This window comes from Anomaloglossus baeobatrachus, chromosome 7 (assembly GCF_048569485.1).
Source record: "Anomaloglossus baeobatrachus isolate aAnoBae1 chromosome 7, aAnoBae1.hap1, whole genome shotgun sequence".
NCBI classification, from domain to species: domain Eukaryota; kingdom Metazoa; phylum Chordata; class Amphibia; order Anura; family Aromobatidae; genus Anomaloglossus; species Anomaloglossus baeobatrachus.
The window spans coordinates 177,661,909-177,679,889 of NC_134359.1; the positions used below are offsets into that span (position 1 = coordinate 177,661,909).

General features: G+C 48.1%; 1 protein-coding gene across 4 annotated transcripts in view; it reads left to right on the plus strand.

The window, feature by feature from the left end:
* RFTN2 (raftlin family member 2) overlaps positions 1-17,981 on the plus strand; it is a 327,011-nt gene that overhangs the window by 217,548 nt on the left and 91,482 nt on the right. For all 4 annotated transcript variants that reach the window (XM_075319049.1, XM_075319047.1, XM_075319050.1 and 1 more), the window contains exon 6: positions 16,877-16,998. In XM_075319049.1, coding sequence (XP_075175164.1) covers positions 16,877-16,998 — 122 coding nt within the window. The remainder of the gene's footprint in view (positions 1-16,876; positions 16,999-17,981) is intronic.

Sequence of the window (17,981 nt, forward strand, 5' to 3'; positions counted from 1 at the left end):
GCACTCCCCAACACCATCACCGAGTTCTGGGGCATCCCCCCTACCCATGGAGGAGTTAAACACCTAACTGCCCACTCCAACGCCCCCGGGTACTCCCAGCTGCAGCGGTGGTACTCCACCTTACCACACACCACGGGTGGCATCACAAAGTTTATATATACAATCCCCTGTAAATCATCCCCCCTTTATTTGAGTGGCCGCACGACCCCCCGGGTCCGGACGCCCCTCGAGCCACCGCGGATCCGGATCCGAGCAGCTCGGCTGCTGACGTGGGGAAGGCACAGTTGTCTGTGTTTATTTCTTAGCCGGCTATGTGCGCACGTTGCGTAATTACATGCAGTTATGCTGCGCTTTGTAGCGCAGCGTAACTGCATGCGTCCTGCGTCCCCTGCATAATCTATGGAGATTGTGCAGGGGTAGTGCGCACGTGGTGTCTTCCGTGCGCTTTGCCTGCAGCCCCTGCTCTGTCTATGGCAGGAGCTGCAGGCAGAGCGCATGGAATCGGCTTTTTTTTTTTTCACTACGGACATTTTCTGCAGCGATTTGAAGCGCACGTGTCCTCTTCAGATCGCTGCAGAAATTTCTGCAGTGACTGTACGCAACGTGCGCACATAGCCTAACGGTATGAGTGGAAATGGTATGGTTGGGGGTCACCGGGACTTCACTATCCTAAAGTCAAGTAGACATATGGTCTATTTGTTTATTGAGAATCTATGGAAAAAAAAATATTCATCATCAGCTACTATGTGATCAGTTTGGTACATTGAGATACGTTTGGTGATTGAGAGCCTACTGTAGATGTGCCATCAATTCCGAATGTCTTATACTATTAATATACATAGGTGACAGGTGACAGTTGTATAGGTGACTGTTAGATTAGGGATGCAAAAAAGCTCACATAGGGCATTAACAAAATAACAAAGCCGCCTCTATATTTAAAGCGGGTTTACACGCTACGATATATCTAACGAGATGTCGACGGGGTCACGTCGTAAGTGACGCACATCCGGCATCGTTAGTGATATCGTAGCGTGTGACAGCTATGAACGAGCAGAAATACTCACCTTCTCGTTCATTGTTGAAACGTCGCTCATTTTCAAAAAATCGAACGACCTGTTGTTCATTGTTCCCGAGGCAGTGCACATCGCTCCGTGTGACACCCCGGGAACGATGAACTGCAGCTTACCTGCATCCGGCCGGCAATGCTGAAGGAAGGAGGTGGGCGGGAGGTGGCGGGATGTTACGTCCCGCTCATCTCCGCCCCTCCACTTCGATTGGCCGTCGATGTGACGTCGCTGTGACGCCGAACATCCCTCCCCTTTCAGGAAGTGGATGTTCGCCGCCCACAGCGAGGTCGTTTGGAAGGTAAGTACGTGTGACAGGGGTTACCGAGTTTGTGCGGCACGGGCAAGAAATTGCCCGTGCCGCACAAACGATGGGGGCGGGTGCGATTGCAAATGAGATCACACGAGAAATCGATACATGAAAAGCAGCCTTAAATCTAGTAGTGCTGTAATCACACTGATCTGGAGAATCAAGCCATCTTAACACTTGAAAAAAATGATTGACTGCCAATTTATTCATAAAGAGAATGATTTACTGTCAATTTATTCATATGCTTGGAGCTAATTATGTCCCCTCATACACTGTATATAGTTAGGGGTAAGGAATGTGTTGTGTAAGGTTAAAAAGGCCCAACCACCAAAATTTTCCTATATAAACTAAAACCAGTGCTATACTGACACTATCATGCTGATTCTAAACATATCTTTAATTGTGAGATTGGATTTATACTTTTTGAAATAGAGGCAAGTAAAGTTTGTGAAATGCACTATTATTTGATTGATAGCAGCTACAGAATATCTAATAGGTGGGTCAGGTTTTGCTAGTTATTCCCTCACCTGTTTGCCAGTCTGTCCTTCCTCCTCCTGTCTCTGTTATTACAGGAGTAGGACAGAGAGAGGAAGGAAAGGGGGAGGAAGGGCAGGCAGACCGGGGCTGGAGTAACAAACAAAACCCAACCCACCTATTAGATATTGTGTAGCTGCTATCAATCAAATAACAGTGCATTTACTTGCCTGTATTTCAGAAAGTATGCATCCAATCTCACAACTAAAGGTCTGTATAGAATCAGCATGATAGCGCCAGTATAGCACTGTTTTTTTTGTTTATATATGAAAATCCTGGTGGTTGGTCCTCTTTAAGGATGTTCATGGTAGCTGTGTGGTATTAATCTATTGTTTTGGGTATTAGGCATTATATAATAGATAATGAATATGTACTGCCCCGCGCTCGGCCGCAGCCAAGCCGCTCAAATCCGGGCTCGTTGGTGGGTGGCTCGAGCGCCTCTGGACCCGGGGTCACTTCGCTCTGAAAGGGTGCTGGCGCTACTTAGGGGTTTGGTAGGTAGGTGTATGGCCGGAGCTGTGTTTGCGTTCGTGACGCCACCCACAGGATGTGGTGAAGGTGTAGACACCACTGCTGCGGTTACGGGGCACCCAGGGGGAGATGGTGATGCAGCAAGATGTTAACCCCTCCGTGGGCAGGGATGATGGCCCCGGGACCCGTTGGGGAGAGTAGCTGGGCGGTGCAGGGCGGTGCGTGGCTGGATGGCACTGTTGTACTCACTGTTATTGACACACACAAGTCTCTGATGAACAAAGTTGATGGTGGTCGGTGCCAGCAGCCGGCTGCGTCTGGTCCCCCCACCCGGTTTGGTGGCCTTTGCCTTTCTCCTGCACCATGTTGTGAATGTGTAGACTGCCTATGCTTCAGCAACGGGAGTCTGCTCCCCGGCTTCGTGTATGTCGGAGGAGCCCGTTTGCCCGCAGACACTGGCCCGTGGGATCTCTCTGCGTGTGCGATGGCTTTCTATCCCCCTCGGTGGGCTGTTGTCTTCAGTCAGGACTTGTGTGGGAAAGGACCTATAGTCCAGACCGCAATCAGTGAATTAACTCAGTCCAGTGGATTCTGGACCTCATTTCAGGGTCTGAGTACATCCCTGTGTGCTCCGGTTTCCGAGTCGGTTCCTTTGGTCGGTTTCGGCGGGCCACTACCCTGTCCCGGTCCACCACGACGGTTCCACCGAGCCATCTTCCCAGCTCCTGCAGGCTAGGCCACCGTATGCCACCTAGCCAAGGTACCAGGGCTCCGACCCCGGCACCTGTCAGACTCCTTCACTTCTCACTCACTACTACTCCACTCTGATCTGACTGTCAAACTGCACTCAACTGTCTGTTTCCTGCCTCAGGCCCCCTGAACTCCTCGGTGGGCGTGGCCAACCGCCTGGCTCCGCCCTATGGTGTGTCCATTAAGCTTGGAGGGAGGTGACTAGGGTTTTTGGTTTATCTGGTGTTACCTTGTGTGGGACTGGTGTTGTGCGGGGCGCTATCTGTGACTACCTGGCTAGTCCAGGGCGTCAAAAATATGCCTCCACACTCTATTTAATTACATAGCTGTGACCTGCTGCTGTAATGCTCCCTGTATATTAATGTATCAGGTTTGTGAGCAGCAGGGATGCAGGTCCAATGGTAATGGGTCAGTCCGCTATGGTTTTATGGTTACCATGGTGATATGCACTCTTTCCCCGCATGCGCTTATCAGTGATCCATAAACATGGACGAATAGTATACTGTGTGCTGCTGATTGGTCGCTTGTTCCCCTGCATCACTGCTTAGATGGTATGACGGGGGATTATTGGCTGGTACTTAGGGTTGTATTGATTTGCTTCTGGATCTGGACCCTCAGTGTTGGGGCCGTGCAATTATGTATTTAAGCCTTGTGCACGCACCGGCGGCATGCAGCATGTATTTTATTTTGCGATCACATCTGACATCATGGTGTCATCAGCTGTTAATGCGTTCTAAGAAAACTTTACACCAGATTTCAGGGTTAGTATCAACACCCTAAAGAATGTGAACATGCAGGGTTTTCCAATCTATACCTTTGGGGGATAATAGTTCGGCAGTGGAAGTGATATCTACTTAGCTGCCTGTACAGGTTAACCACTTTGATGCTCTCCTGTAGGCAGTTGTGATAACATCAAACTGCTAATAGGTTTCACTTTGCTGTACCATCTTAAGCGGGCTTTACATGCTACGACATCGCTACCTATATATCGTCGGGGTCACGTCGGTAGTGACGCACATCCGGCGCCGGTAGCGATATCACAGCGTGTGACGCAAATGAGCGACGATCAATGAGCGCAAATATGGGCGATATCGTAGCTCGTTGTCACGTCGCTCATTTCCATAATATTGCTGCAGTGACGGTACGATGTTGTTTGTCGCTCCAGCGGCATCACACATCGCTATGTGTGACGCCGCTGGAACGACAAACATCTCCTTACCTGCCTCCACCGGAAAAGGAGGAAGGAAGGAGGTCGGCAGGAGGTTCCGGCCGCTCATCTCCTCCCCTCCTTTTCTATTGGGCGGCGGTTCAGTGACGCTGCTGTGACGTCGCTGTGACGCTGAACGAACCGCCCCTTTAGAAAGGAGGCGGATTGCCGGTCACAGCGATGTCACAGGGCAGGTATGTGCGTGTGACGCTGCCGTAGCGATAATGTTCACTACGGCAGCGATCAACACATATCGGCCGTACGACGGGGGCGGGTGATATCTCGCTCGGCATCGCTAGCATCGGCTAGCGCTGTTGCAGCGTGTAAAACCTGCTTTAATGTTGCCTGACAGATTTTAGATCAGTGCTATCTCTAGGACAATATATTCTAATATTATAGAAAGTGGTTTATTCACCAGCTATATTGGTATATTGTACACTATCTCCTAATGAACCTACTGATCACACGGCGGGCGAAACACGTAGAGAGAAAGCAATAATAATTTAAAAACAATATTCATTATATCATGGATAAGAAAGAGTAAAACTAAGATTTAATATGTCCTGGATAGGGATTTATAGGTTCCAAATAATATTGTACCGCCCCAGGGCTATGGGGTACTCGGTCCCGGGCCGTATAATTAAGGGGTCAGTTCACTGGGTAGCTGTTACTCGGTTCCGTGACCATGGGGGTCGCTTGAAGGGGGTTATGTACAGGGGAATATTTATTAAGTTTGTATCGTGACACCACTTGCGGGTTGCAGTTATGGGGATGGAACCATCGCTGCACAGTTTCTCACCGCTGGATCTGATGTTGTGGCAGCCTGGATGTTGGGGCCTCCGCAAGTAGGGCCGGAACCCCCGGGGGGGTAGGTGATGGAGTTAGACGCGGAAAGAAGGTAGGCCACACAAGAGATTGCAGTGTGACTGGGTTCTTTACTCACAGCAGGTTGGTAACTGGTACCCGGAGGAAGGCTGGTGTTCATCGCTGGTTCCCTTAGTCCCAATGCCGGGTTGGTGACCTGGTGACTTCTTTCCTCTGCACCCTTCTCAAGTTGGTGGGTCCCCATGGCTTGGAGCCTCTGGGGGGTCCCCTGCTAGTTGTCTGTCAGTCTTTGCTCCATACGGCGGTAGTATGAACCCTGTAGGGTCGGTGTTCTGACTTAGGGCTCTGTACCATGTCGGTGCTATGGTTCCGGGAGTACTTCACTGTACTCCACTGGCAACCACACGCCTGGGCCCTCAGGTCACCGTCATACACTCCCGTCAGTGCAGCCACATCCGTCTCCACTTACTGACTCTACTGACTGTACTGACTGTCTGCCCCCTCCCATCTGGTTGTCGTCTAGTGGACTGGATCGGCTCCACCCCTGGGTGGCCATTCATTGGGTCCAAATCTAGTCTTTAACCAGTCCTTGGGGATGGGGAAAAATTGGGATTATAGTATGTTTTCGTGTTACCGGCACTGGTCTTCCAGGTTCCTGGGGGGTAGGCCCTGCATCTTTGACAGGATGCAGTACCTTGTAGCTCCTGATGGGTTCAATGGTGCTACAATACCTGTTAACTCTATAATTCCCTGAAATATTTTTATTAAGATCTGGGATATATATTAGAAATCCCTAAAGACTATTCTTTTACTGGGAATATTAGTCTAAAATTTCTACAGCAGATTAGGCCTTAACCTATCACATTAGCGAATTGGATCAAAATTTTTGGAAATTTGTATATATTAGTGTCCCACATTATACTTATGTTATATCAGACCTAAGTCTGCGTAGTGCCTTATTACTCATTTAAATATTGCCTTTGGGTATTATGTAACAGTTTGCGGAATGTAAAATACTGCAATAGCACTTCAGCATTTTAATGATCAGGAGGACCCTATTGGCTTCATTATAGATTTATATCCTGGGCAGACTCAATACTTAACAGTGGATAAGGTGTTTTTAATTGTTTGCAATAAATAATGTATTTATTGTACATAATCCACCAGGTCAGTATATGTGCTAATTTTATGGATTTTGTTTTGATGATCCTCAGCAATTTTTGTCTTATCACTTGTACAAAACGAAATATGGCGTAAAAATACAATAAAAATAAAAACTATTGTTGTACTGCTGTCTAGTTGATCATTCTACCTCCCACAAATCGGAATAAGGTTTGGTTCACATTTACTCTGTGCTCTCTGCTGAGCGCTTACGTTGGGGTTTCCATGTAAATCCCAAAAATTGAGATTAAGACAATACCTCTGACAGAAGCACTCACTATAATGAGGCAATTGAAGTCATTATGGACTCCGACTGGTATCTGTACTGTTGGTGTCACGTTATTTTAGGCATGTTTTTAGCACACAAGTGTGGATTACTACAGTTTTGTGCACACCTACAAAAGATGGATACCACCGGAACAGACATCAAACGGAGTGAAAAAGTGTCCATCTGCCTCATTATAGCAAGTGGTTATGTCGGGAGTTTTGTCTGAATCACATTTTTGTGGGATTTATATGGAAACCTCATAATAAGTGCTTAGCATAGAAAACAAGAATGTGATCCCAACCTTAAACTGAAAGTGATCAAAAAATGTTCTGCACCCCAAAATGTTACCAATAAAATCCCCTAACTCATCCTGTACAACTCAGGTCCTTATGGAGTTTAGTTTTCCAAATGGGTCCACTTGTGGGTTTTTTTGCCACCTCTGAGACTTTGCAAATGCAACATGTCCAAATTTGCATTACAAAAATTAAATAGCATTCTTTGCTTCCCGAGTTTTCCCATGTGATGTGCCCAATCATTAGGCTTTGACCACATATGGGTATCACTGTGTTCAGGAGAAATTACATCACAAATGATGGGGTCAATTTTCTGCTATTACTCCTTGTGTAAATTAAAAATTTGGTGCTAAAACAGTATATGAGTGGGAAAAATATTTTTTTCTCTTTTTCTTTCCACTGTGCTTTAATTCCTGTATAGCAGCTGAAGAGTTAACACATTTCCTGACAGCAGTTTTTAAGTATTTTAGACATGCAGACTTTAAAAGAGTATCACTTTTGTTGAGTTTTTCATATATAGACCCTTGAAACTCTATTTAAATCTGAATACTGTATATAGTCGAGTATAAGCCGATCCGATTATAAGCCGAGGCACCTAATTTTACCACAAAAAATTTTATGAAAACCTATTGACTCAAGTGTGAGCCTAGGGTGGCAAATGCAGCAGCTAATGGTAAATTTTAAAAATAAAAATAGATACCAATGAAACGCAGGCACTTAGACCCCTTGATGGTCGCGGCCGGTATACAGGGCCACCGCTGCTGTCAGTGCTTTACTACAATTGAATGCTTTCACCAGGGTGCAGTTTGCTTGGTACATTTTGCAAAAAAAACAAAACAAAACTATTGATTTGGCAATTCAAATTTCTGCTATCTCTCTGATGGATTTATGTTTTCAGCCCAATCATGTTCTGTTTCTCTTCTATTGAGAGCTCCTTTGACCAATGTTGTTGGTTCACAACAACAGCTTCTAAATGCAAGAGCAATACCTAGAAGCAGCCCTTTTACCTGCCTAATTGTTGATGGATTAATGTGGGAATAGCCCATGCAGCACATTTATTATTATTATTATTATTACTATTATTATTATTTATTATTATTATAGCACCATTTATTCCATGGCACTTTACAAGTGATTAGGGTATACATAACAAACAAGTACAACAATCATGAACATTACAAAAATAGGCCAGTACAGGAGGAGAGAGTATCCTGCCGCGATGGCTCACAGTCTACAAGGAATGGGTAAGGGTACAATAGGTGAGGACAGAGCTAGTTGCGCAGTCGTGTAATGGACTGAGGGTTATTGTAGGTTGTAGGCTTGTCTGAAGAGGTGGGTCTTTAGGTTCCTTTTGAAGCGTTCTACAATAGGAGAGAGTCTGATATGCTGAGGTAGAGCATTCCAGAGTATGGGGGAGGTGTGAAAGAAATCTTGCATGTGATTGTGGGAAGAGGAGATAAGAGGAGTAGAGAAGGAGATCTTGTGAGGATCTGAGGTTGGGTGCAGGAAGCTACCGGGAGACTAGGTCACATATGTAAGGAGGAGACAGGTTGTGGATGGCTTTGTATGTCATGGTTAATGTTTTGAACTGGAGTCTTTGGGAATGGGAAGCCAGTGAAGGGATTGGCAGAGTGGCGAGGCAAGGGAATAGTGAGAGTACAGGTGGATTAATCGGGCCGTTTAGGATACATTGGAGGGGTTCAAGAGTGGTAAAAGGGAGGCCAGAGAGCAGGAGGTTGCAGTAGTCAAGGCGGGAGATGATGAGGGCATGCACCAATATTTTTGCTGATTCTTGGATAAGGAAAGCACGAATCCGGGAAATATTTTTGAGTTGTAGTCAGCATGAGGTGAAAAGGGCTTAGATGTGTGGCTTGAAGGATAGTCCAGAGTCGAGGGTTACTCTGAGGCAACGAGCTTGCGAGACTGGGGAGAGTGAGTTGCCATCAACTTTGATGCATAGGCTGTTGGATGGAGTGGGATGGAGTGAGGAGAAGGAAAGATAATGAATTATGTTTGTCCATGTTAAGCTTTAGGAATCGCGCAGAGAAGAAGGATGAAATAGCAGACAGACATTGTGGGATTTTGGTTAGTAGGGAGGTGATGTTAGGTTCAGACTTTTGAGCTAATTCACCGAATACTTTTTGGTCCCTTGAAAAACAGGCAGCTAAATAGCCTGTAATTCCTAAACTTTTACTCCAATATGTGAATACCCTCAAATTAAAGCTGCATTTTATAATAATAATATTTACTCACTTATATTGCACCATTAGTTCTTTAGCACTTTACAGACACTGTCCCCATTGAGGCTCACAGTCTAAATTCCCTATCAGTTTGTCTTTGGAGTGTGGGAGGAGACCCACACAAACACGGGGAGAACATACAAACTCCTTACAGATGTTGTCCTTGGTGGGATTTGAACACAGGACCCCAGCGCTGCAAAACTGCAGTGCTAACCACTGAGCCACCACATGCAATTTAAATACATATTGATTATATAACTGTATCTTGAATATATCTTGGTTAACAGCTAAAATGCCAAAACTTGAGTCACTCTTCAAATATTTCTGGACCTAACTGTATGTAAGTTTTAGTTAGTGCTAATTCTTCTTGTCCTTACCAAGATGATGTCATTCATAGGGTAATAATTCAAAGCAGCCAAAAGACCATACAAATTAACACTAAATAAAAGGGCCCATATGTCTGGAACTGTGTGATAAATTTAGAAAAAAAAATTCTGCCCATTTTTGACCTACTGAAGAGGTAAACATTTGTACAAGATTAGCCCTTCACAATCAATGACATACATGTATGTTATCGACCAGCTTTCTTGCCTTTGATGCGGGCTCATACACTGAGCAGGCAATTGCCTCTAACAGTGGCAGGTGGATTGGTGACAGTGGCATCTAATTACGTGATCGGTTGTCACAAGGGGTCAGCTGATGACCCCTGTGCCTGTCATCATGTTCGTGTTGTGAATGACAGCATTCATAGGAGATTGCAAGAGCTTCAAAGACAATCTCAGCTTCAAGTCCCCTAAAGAAACTAAAAAATACTGTAAAAAGTAAAAAAAAAAAAAAAAAAAAAAAAAAAAAAAAAGAGCTTTTAATAAATATTAAAAAGAAAAACACAAATGTTCAAATCACTCTGCTTTTGCACCATTAAAATATATAAAAAAAATATTTTAAAAACAATAAAAAAAATACGCGTTTGGTATCGCTGCATTGAGAAATGTCCAATCTGTCAAAATACACAAAATAAATTATTATGATTGGTAAACAGCGCAACGAGAAAAAAATAAAGTCAATCAAGACATTGTTTCTACTCCAGAATTGTTCAGTAAAAACGTCAGCTCATGGCGCAAAAAATAAGCTATAACACAGCGTCAGATCCCAAAAATGAAAACTTTGAGTCTCGGAAAATGGCAACAAAAGCAAATTATTTTTTACAAATTTCTGATTTTTTTTTTTTACCACTTAAATAAAACAAAAACTATACATATTTGGTATTACTCGTACAGGTACTGACCTGGTGAATCATATTAGTCAGTTTTACCATATCATGAATATGGTAAATAACAAAAAATAATAATAAAAAAAAAACATTGTGTAATTGCACTTTTTTTTGCAATTTCACTGGATTTGGATTTTTTTTCCCTTTTTCCAGTATACTCTGTGGCAGGGTAAAATAGTGTCAATTAAAAGTAAAACTTGTCCCATAATAAACAAGCCCTCAATCTGCTTTCCGTATTTTGCTGAAAAAATAAAAACATTATGGGTTTTGGAAGGAGAGGAAAAAATGAAAAAAAAAAGAAAAATTCACCAGGGGTGAAGGGGTTAATAACTACTTGTTACAAATAACAAGGATGAGACTGGATTCACATGTAGCACCCCACGGGGCAGGTGTTTTAACCTACTCGTTCCCGGGACGGGGGTGCAGATCCTCTGCGTCATCACGGGGCGCCTGGCCTGGTTTCGTTGCCCCCAGGCATACAGGAAGGAGGATTGGAGGGTGGCAGAGAGGATGGAGGTAGTAGTTGGAGGTTTATTAAAGTCTATTAGGATTGTGACGCCATCTGTGATATGCGCCAGGGATGGGGGCCGCCGCTGCAGGGTCTCTCACCGGCGCAGATGTCAGTTGCAGCCGGGATGGTGTCGCTCCCCACAGGTGGAGCGGGATTACCGCGGGAGGATGGCAGGGATGGTGGTAGTCCCCATTGGCACTGCAGCGCAGGGCGATGGTGCCGGTAAAGGAAAGGCAGAGACAGGGGCTGCGGTTCCAGGTGTTTTTATTCACAAGTCTTTCAAGCGCTGCCCGAGGTACCGTTCTCCTCCACAATGGGCTCTAGCCGATCCCAGATCCATGAAAGGTCAAGTCTGGTGTGTGTGTCAGTCTGTGAGCCCTCTCCTCCTTTGATGCACTAAGTATCAGACCCCCGTGGCATGAAGCACTTGAGGGTCCCGGTGTCATTAAAGTGTGTCTCGTTCTGTATGCTGATAGCGCCCATTATGGGGCCAGTCCCCAACCCTGGATCCTATGTGCTTTTTGCTGCAGACTCATGGGACAGGTCCGGTGACTTTCTGTAGCCGTTCCCTGCGACCCTTGCAGAGTTAGTAGACAACGTGGAGTATGCCTGCCCTAGGAATCTGTATCCCGACAGCACCAGTCCTGTGGAAGCAGCTGCCCTGCTTCTCCCCAGTGACTGTGTTGAACGCCTTGACCCACATAACTGCTTGCGGCACGTCTGCTCTGCTCTGTGTCTGAAGCTGAACTCTCCTGTTCTGGTGTGTTCTGAGCTGTTGCCCCCAGCCTCTGCCACCGGCTGGTTCACTACTCTCACTAGGTCAATCTGCTCTTCCCACAGTGCTCCTAATTCCCCCTGGTGGTTGCTTCTCCCTGACCCCGAGTCCCCAGTCCAGTGCATCTGGGGAGCCCCTGGTGCGGTGGCATTCTGTAAACCCACCGCTGTAGTGACCCCCTACTGTAATCCGACCCTGGCCCGGTCCCCATTGGGGAGGGCAACCCTGTGACTGTATGTTTGTGTAAGTGTAAACCAGCCTTGACCTTCCTCGGACCTAGGATGAGTACTACACCCTAATGGGGGTGCAGTACCCTGTGGCGCCTAAAGCCGTAGGGGCGCCACACACATCCATAATATACGTTATGTGCTCAGACCACAGGACCAGGCCCAACTGCGAGTTTTCCTGAGCTCAACTATTTACCTCATATATTCCTGTAAAGCAGTTAGTTCAGGTCAGGACCTGGTTTGAGAGGTTGATGCGGCCATAACAGTCTGAGTGTACTGCCCCGCGCTCGGCTGCAGCTGAGCCGCTCGGATCCGGGCTCGTCGGTGGGTGGCTCGAGCGCCTCCGGACCTGGGGTCACTTCGCTATGAAAGGGGTTTGCTGGCGCTACTTAAGTAGGTGGTAGGTTGGTGGACGGCCGGAGCCATGTTTAAGTTCGTGATGCTACCCACGGGACGTGGTGAAGGTGTAGACACCACCGCTGCAGTTACGGGGCACTCGGGGGAGATGGTGATGCAGCAAGATGTTAACCCCTCCGTGGGCAGGGATGATGGCCCCGGGGCCCATTGGGGAGAGTAGCTGGGCGGTGCAGGGCGGCACGCTGCCGGATGGCACTGTTGTACTTACAGTTACTGACACACAGAAGTCTCTGGTAAACAAAGTTGATGGTGGTCAGTGCCCGCAGCCGGCTGTGTCTGGTCCCCCACCCGGTTTGGTGGCCTTTGCCTTTCTCCTGCACCGTGTTGTGAATGTGTAGACTGCCTATGCTTCAGCAACGGGAGTCCACTCCCCGGCTTCGTGTATGTCGGAGGAGCCCGTTTGCTCACAGACGCTGGCCCGTGGGATCTCTCTGCCTGCGCAGTGGCTTTAAATCCCCCTCGGTGGGCTGTTGTCTTCAGTCGGGACTTGTGTGGGAAAGGACCTATAGTCCAGACCGCAATCAATGGATTTGACTCGGCCCAGTGGCTTCTGGACCTCGTTCAGGGTCTGAGTACCCCCCTTGTGCTCCTGTTTCCGAGTCGGTTCCCCGAGTCAGTACCGGCGGGCCACTACCCTGTCCCAATCCACCACGGTTCCACCGAACCGTCTTCCCGGCTCCTGCAGGCTAGGCCACCATCTGCCTCCTAGCCAAGGTGTGAGGGCTACAACCTTCACACCTGTCAGTCTCCTCCACTCCTCACTCCACTTGAACTTGACTTCAACTTGACTTGACTGGTTCTCCTGCCTCAAGCCCTCTGGACTCTGGCTCCGCCCCCCCTGGTGTGTCCATTAAGCTCTGCGGGAGGTGACTATGTTTTAATGTGGTTGGCTGCTGTTACCTTATTGGGGGAAGATGTTGAGCGGGGCACTATCTGTGACTACCTGGCTAGTCCAGGGCGTCACACTCCTCCTTGGTTAACTACAGACCATCCGCGGGCTGTCCAACCACCACCGTTTATTTTCTGAACTGAAAAGATAAGAAAACATGTATACAAGTATACTAACATATGTACAATTATGGTTACTTTGTTTTCTTTCCTTACGGGAGGCATGTTACTTTAAACGTTGCAAACATGAAAAAAAAAAACATTTTTATTAATAACCGGGAACAGGGCGGGACCGGGTCTGTTATGATCCGGAACCATGGAAGACCACCACAAATCATTGGAAAAAGGTGACAAGAGCATTGGCAACTAATCTGGCCGCCATCCCCTTACTAACCATCACAACTAGAAGTAGCCGAGGGGTGAACTAATATCCTGTGCACCGCGAACCCAGCCGGAGAACTAACTATCCTAAAGGTAGGAAAGATGAATAACTCTCTGCCACAGAAAATAGACAAGAATAGCTAGCCCCCCACATTCAAAGACTGCGGTGATATAGGAAAAACACAATACACAGGTAGATGTCAGGATTAGCAAAAGGTGAGGCCCCCGCTGACTAAAATAGGAAAGGACAGGAAAGGGACTGATGGTGGCCAGAGAAAAACCCTGCAAAATACCAACTTCCTGATAGTACAAAAAGGCCCTCAGATCGTACGATCTGAACTCCGTCCTATACCAGGTGCCCTTGTCATACCAATGAACAGAAAACAAGAATCATAACAAAGTCAACAAGCCACAAACACATGGACCCAAAGGAGCTATACTCCACACAGAACTGCAGGGAGTTCCTCAACAATCCACTAAGGGGGAAAATCCCTGCAAGCAAATAAACTGAAACCAACCACAGCAAATGACAAACCCAGATAAACAAAAGAACCAGACAATAAATAAAGAGCAAGCACTTATCTGGGGAAGATGTGGTGTAGAGCAGGATTAAGCAGGCTGGAGATACAAAGAACAACTGACATCCGGCAACAGCCTGCAATCAGACAAGGATTTAAATAAGCAGAGAGTTAGCAAAGGAAACACCCACTGCACAACACACCTGGTCCAAGTCCAAACCATTCCTGGCCACCAGAGGGAGCCTCCCAGAAGCCAAAACATAACTAACACTCACAACACGGGTCCTTTCAGTTGCCCACCCAAACAAACCTGAACCTTGATGCTGCCTCTAAGAACAGGTCAGCACCCATTTTCCCCAGTCCAGGAAACAGGAACGGGTCCAGGTATTGCCCAAATGGACCAGGTACAAAGTTCCATACCCGGAAGTCTCTCAGAGGCCCCACATCCAGGGGACCCCTGACCCGGAGGGTTGTCACCGGTAGAAATGGTGACAGGACCTCGGCCTACAACATCCCGCAGGCCCTTCCTCCAACCAGCCTCCCCGGGGACTGTAGGACCTGAAAGGGTGGTCTGGGATTATTTACAAGCCCAAAAGTTTTTGGGTGGCCTGCTAGTTCTCAGCCTTGTTCATGGTAAAACTTTAAAACATCAGGAACATCAACTTTAAAACTTCAACCTTGCGGCGGGTTCCGGCTCCTTTAAGGCCAGCCATTCCCGGGGCACGCACTGGCAAAGTGCCCGGGCAGCTCGCAGTGCCGGCAGATTGGCACTACCACACCCCCGATGACAGACGGGGACTCATCCTCGGAGGTGGACTCAGTTTCAGCCTCATACACTTCCAATGCGTGGTACGTGCGGCTGGAAAGAGCCATCCGGTATCCATTCCCGCCGCATCGCGGGATATACGCGGCTACCGAGGCATCGACACCGAGGCTGCTCTCACCCATTTCTTCTGACTCTGAGCTGGTGGTGGCAGGGTGTTCTAAGCCGGGTGCCGTTCTCGTCGCGGCCAGGCGGACTGCCCGGGCCGACATCCCTCCTGCGGCAGGCGGGTCACTGCCAGCTGCTGCACCAGGGGTCACCACCGGAACCTCGGGATCCCCCGCTCCTGCGACCGGAGCGGGAACTGTAACCTCATCCTTGCCGGCGGCATTCTCTGCGGGCGCCGCCGCTCCAGTGGTCGGCGCGGGGCCGGCATCAGGCTTGGGAGCAGACATCCTCCATCTGCTCCCCCTTAGTCTTTTCGCGGCACTCCCTTCTTCTGCTGGGCAGTTTCACTTTCCGACTGCGCGCTTTGCTTTGCTTTCCCAGGGGGCGGGGCTTTGGCTTTTCGCGCCCTTTCTGCAGGGAAGAAGACTCTGGCGGGAATCTTCGCGCCACAAGATGGCGGACTCCGAAAACCTCGCAACGGATCACCGCCGACCCCACTTCAAGGCGCACTTCACTAGGTAAGTGAATGGGCTCAATCCTGTTCGTGATGCCAGAACAGTCGATGTGTACCGCTCCGCGCTCGGCTGCAGCCGAGCCGCTCGGATCCGGGCTCGTTGGTGGGTGGCTCGAGCGCCTCCGGACCCGGGGTCACTTCGCTTTGCTCTGAAAGGGGCTTGCTGGAGCTATTTAGGGGGGGAGGTAGGTTGGTGGACGGCCGGAGCCGTGTTTAAGTTCCTGACGCCACCCACGGGACGTGGTGAGGTGTAGAAACCACTGCTGCAGTTACGGGGCACTCGGGGGAGATGGTGATGCAGCAAGATGTTAACCCCTTCGTGGGCAGGGATGATGGCCCCGGAGCCCGTTGGGGAGAGTAGCTGTTGTACTCACAGTTACTGACACACACAAGTCTCTGGTAAACAAAGTTGATGGTGGTCGGTGCCCGCAGCCGGCTGCGTCTGGTCCCCCACCCGGTTTGGTGGCCTTTGCCTTTCTCCTGCACCATGTTGTGAATGTGTAGACTGCCTATGCTTCAGCAACGGGAGTCCGCTCCCCGGCTTCGTGTATGTCGGAGGAGCCCGTTTGCCCGCAGACACTGGCCCGTGGGATCTCTCTGCCTGTGCGGTGGCTTTCTATCCCCCTCGGTGGGCTGTTGTCTTCAGTCGGGACTTGGGTGGAAAAGGACCTATAGTCCAGACTGCAATCAGTAGATTTGACTCGGCCCAGTAGCTTTTGGACCTCGTTCAGTGTCTGAGTACCCCCCTTGTGCTCCGGTTTCCGAGTCGGTTCCCCAGGTCGGTACTGGCGGGCCACTACCCTGTCCCGGTCCACCACGGTTCCACCGAGCTGTCTTCCTGGCTCCTGCAGACTAGGTCACTGTCTGCCTCCTAGCAAGGTGTGCGGGCTACGACCCTCACACCTGTCAGTCTCCTCCACTCCTCACTCCACTTGAACTTGACTTCAACTTGACTTGACTGCTTCTCCTGCGTCAGGCCCTCTGGACTCTTAGGTGGGTGTCGCCAACCGCCTGGCTCCGCCCCTTGGGTTTTAATGTGGTTGGCTGCTGTTACCTTATTGGGGGAAGGTGTTGTGCGGGGCACTATCTGTGACTACCTGGCTAGTCCAGGGTGTCACATGAGCATGGGCTGAGAACAACAGCGGTTTGAATCCAGACTAAGGAAAATGAATTATCACTCAGGCCTTCCCTCTTGTATTATCTTTTTATAGCAAGAAAACAAATTGCACTTTTTTTGTTACCAAATATTTTTGTGTCTCAAAGCAAATATAATTTGAGTTAATAGGCACAAAAGCAAACTCACCATGTTTTCTGTTCGCAGGTGAACAGACACCAAAATCATTGGATGGATTATTTGTCTATGAAGATGAAGCTCCTCGAGTTACTGCTTCAAAGACCAGAGGAAATGATGCTATAATAGTAGAACAATGGACGGTATTTGAGGTAATATTTAAGATGTACATGTAAAGAACATGACAAATCTTTAGTAACAAATAGAATAAAAGTAGACATCCAAATACAAAGGTAAGGCTGCATTCACACACTGCAATTTAGGAAACAAAAGTATACAATGTATCCCAGCTGGAGACACCATAGAGACACTCATATGGCCTCCGTGCATAAATACGGGCCTGTAGATACTTTTGGCATATATGCCAGGATCTTTTGCCAAATGTACATTGTGGCCTAGCATTCTCTGGTTTTCGGTTGGGAGAAGGGAAAGACGTGCTGGTTTAACGCTCCCTAATGATTTGCTCGATTCATATAAACAGGGGCGAGCAAATATATTCACCACTATTTGTTACTGCACGAATAGTACAGTATTTGTTTGCAATATTCTTTTCTCAACGAGCATTTTGGTATTTTCCTTGTGAGTTTTGAGTCTCCTCCCCACATGTTTGGCGCCTGATTTTCAGCCACTATACATGTGGGGATTGCCTGCAAATTACAGTAATGCCATAGCCACCTTTGCTACTGGCATTAATGTGATTGGGAGGAGCAATTAAAAAAAAATGACATGCGGTCATTAAAGCAGGAGTGTGTCGCCCAGGGATAAGGGGTACTCAGATTCGGGCCAAGGGGTCACTTCTGTAGGTATCATAGTGGCGTGACCCAGTCTGTGTTCCCAGGCTCCACAGCAAAAAGGGGATTAGGTAAGGGAGATTGTCCGTGACGCCACCCGTGGGTTGCGGTGATGAGATGATGGCACTGCCGCTGCCTCTGGGGATCGTGCCCGGGACTGGTGGTGTGGGGCAGCAGGGTGGAATCCCCTCCACGGGTAGGGGAGGTGTAGTCCCGGGACCCATTTGGGAGTTGTGGTGGTGGCAGGGATTGCAAGGAGCAGGAAACTCACAGTTCGGTTGTCTTGGTGTTGGATGAAGTTAGGCTGATGTGTGTGGTCAGGAAACACAGAGTCTCTGTAAACC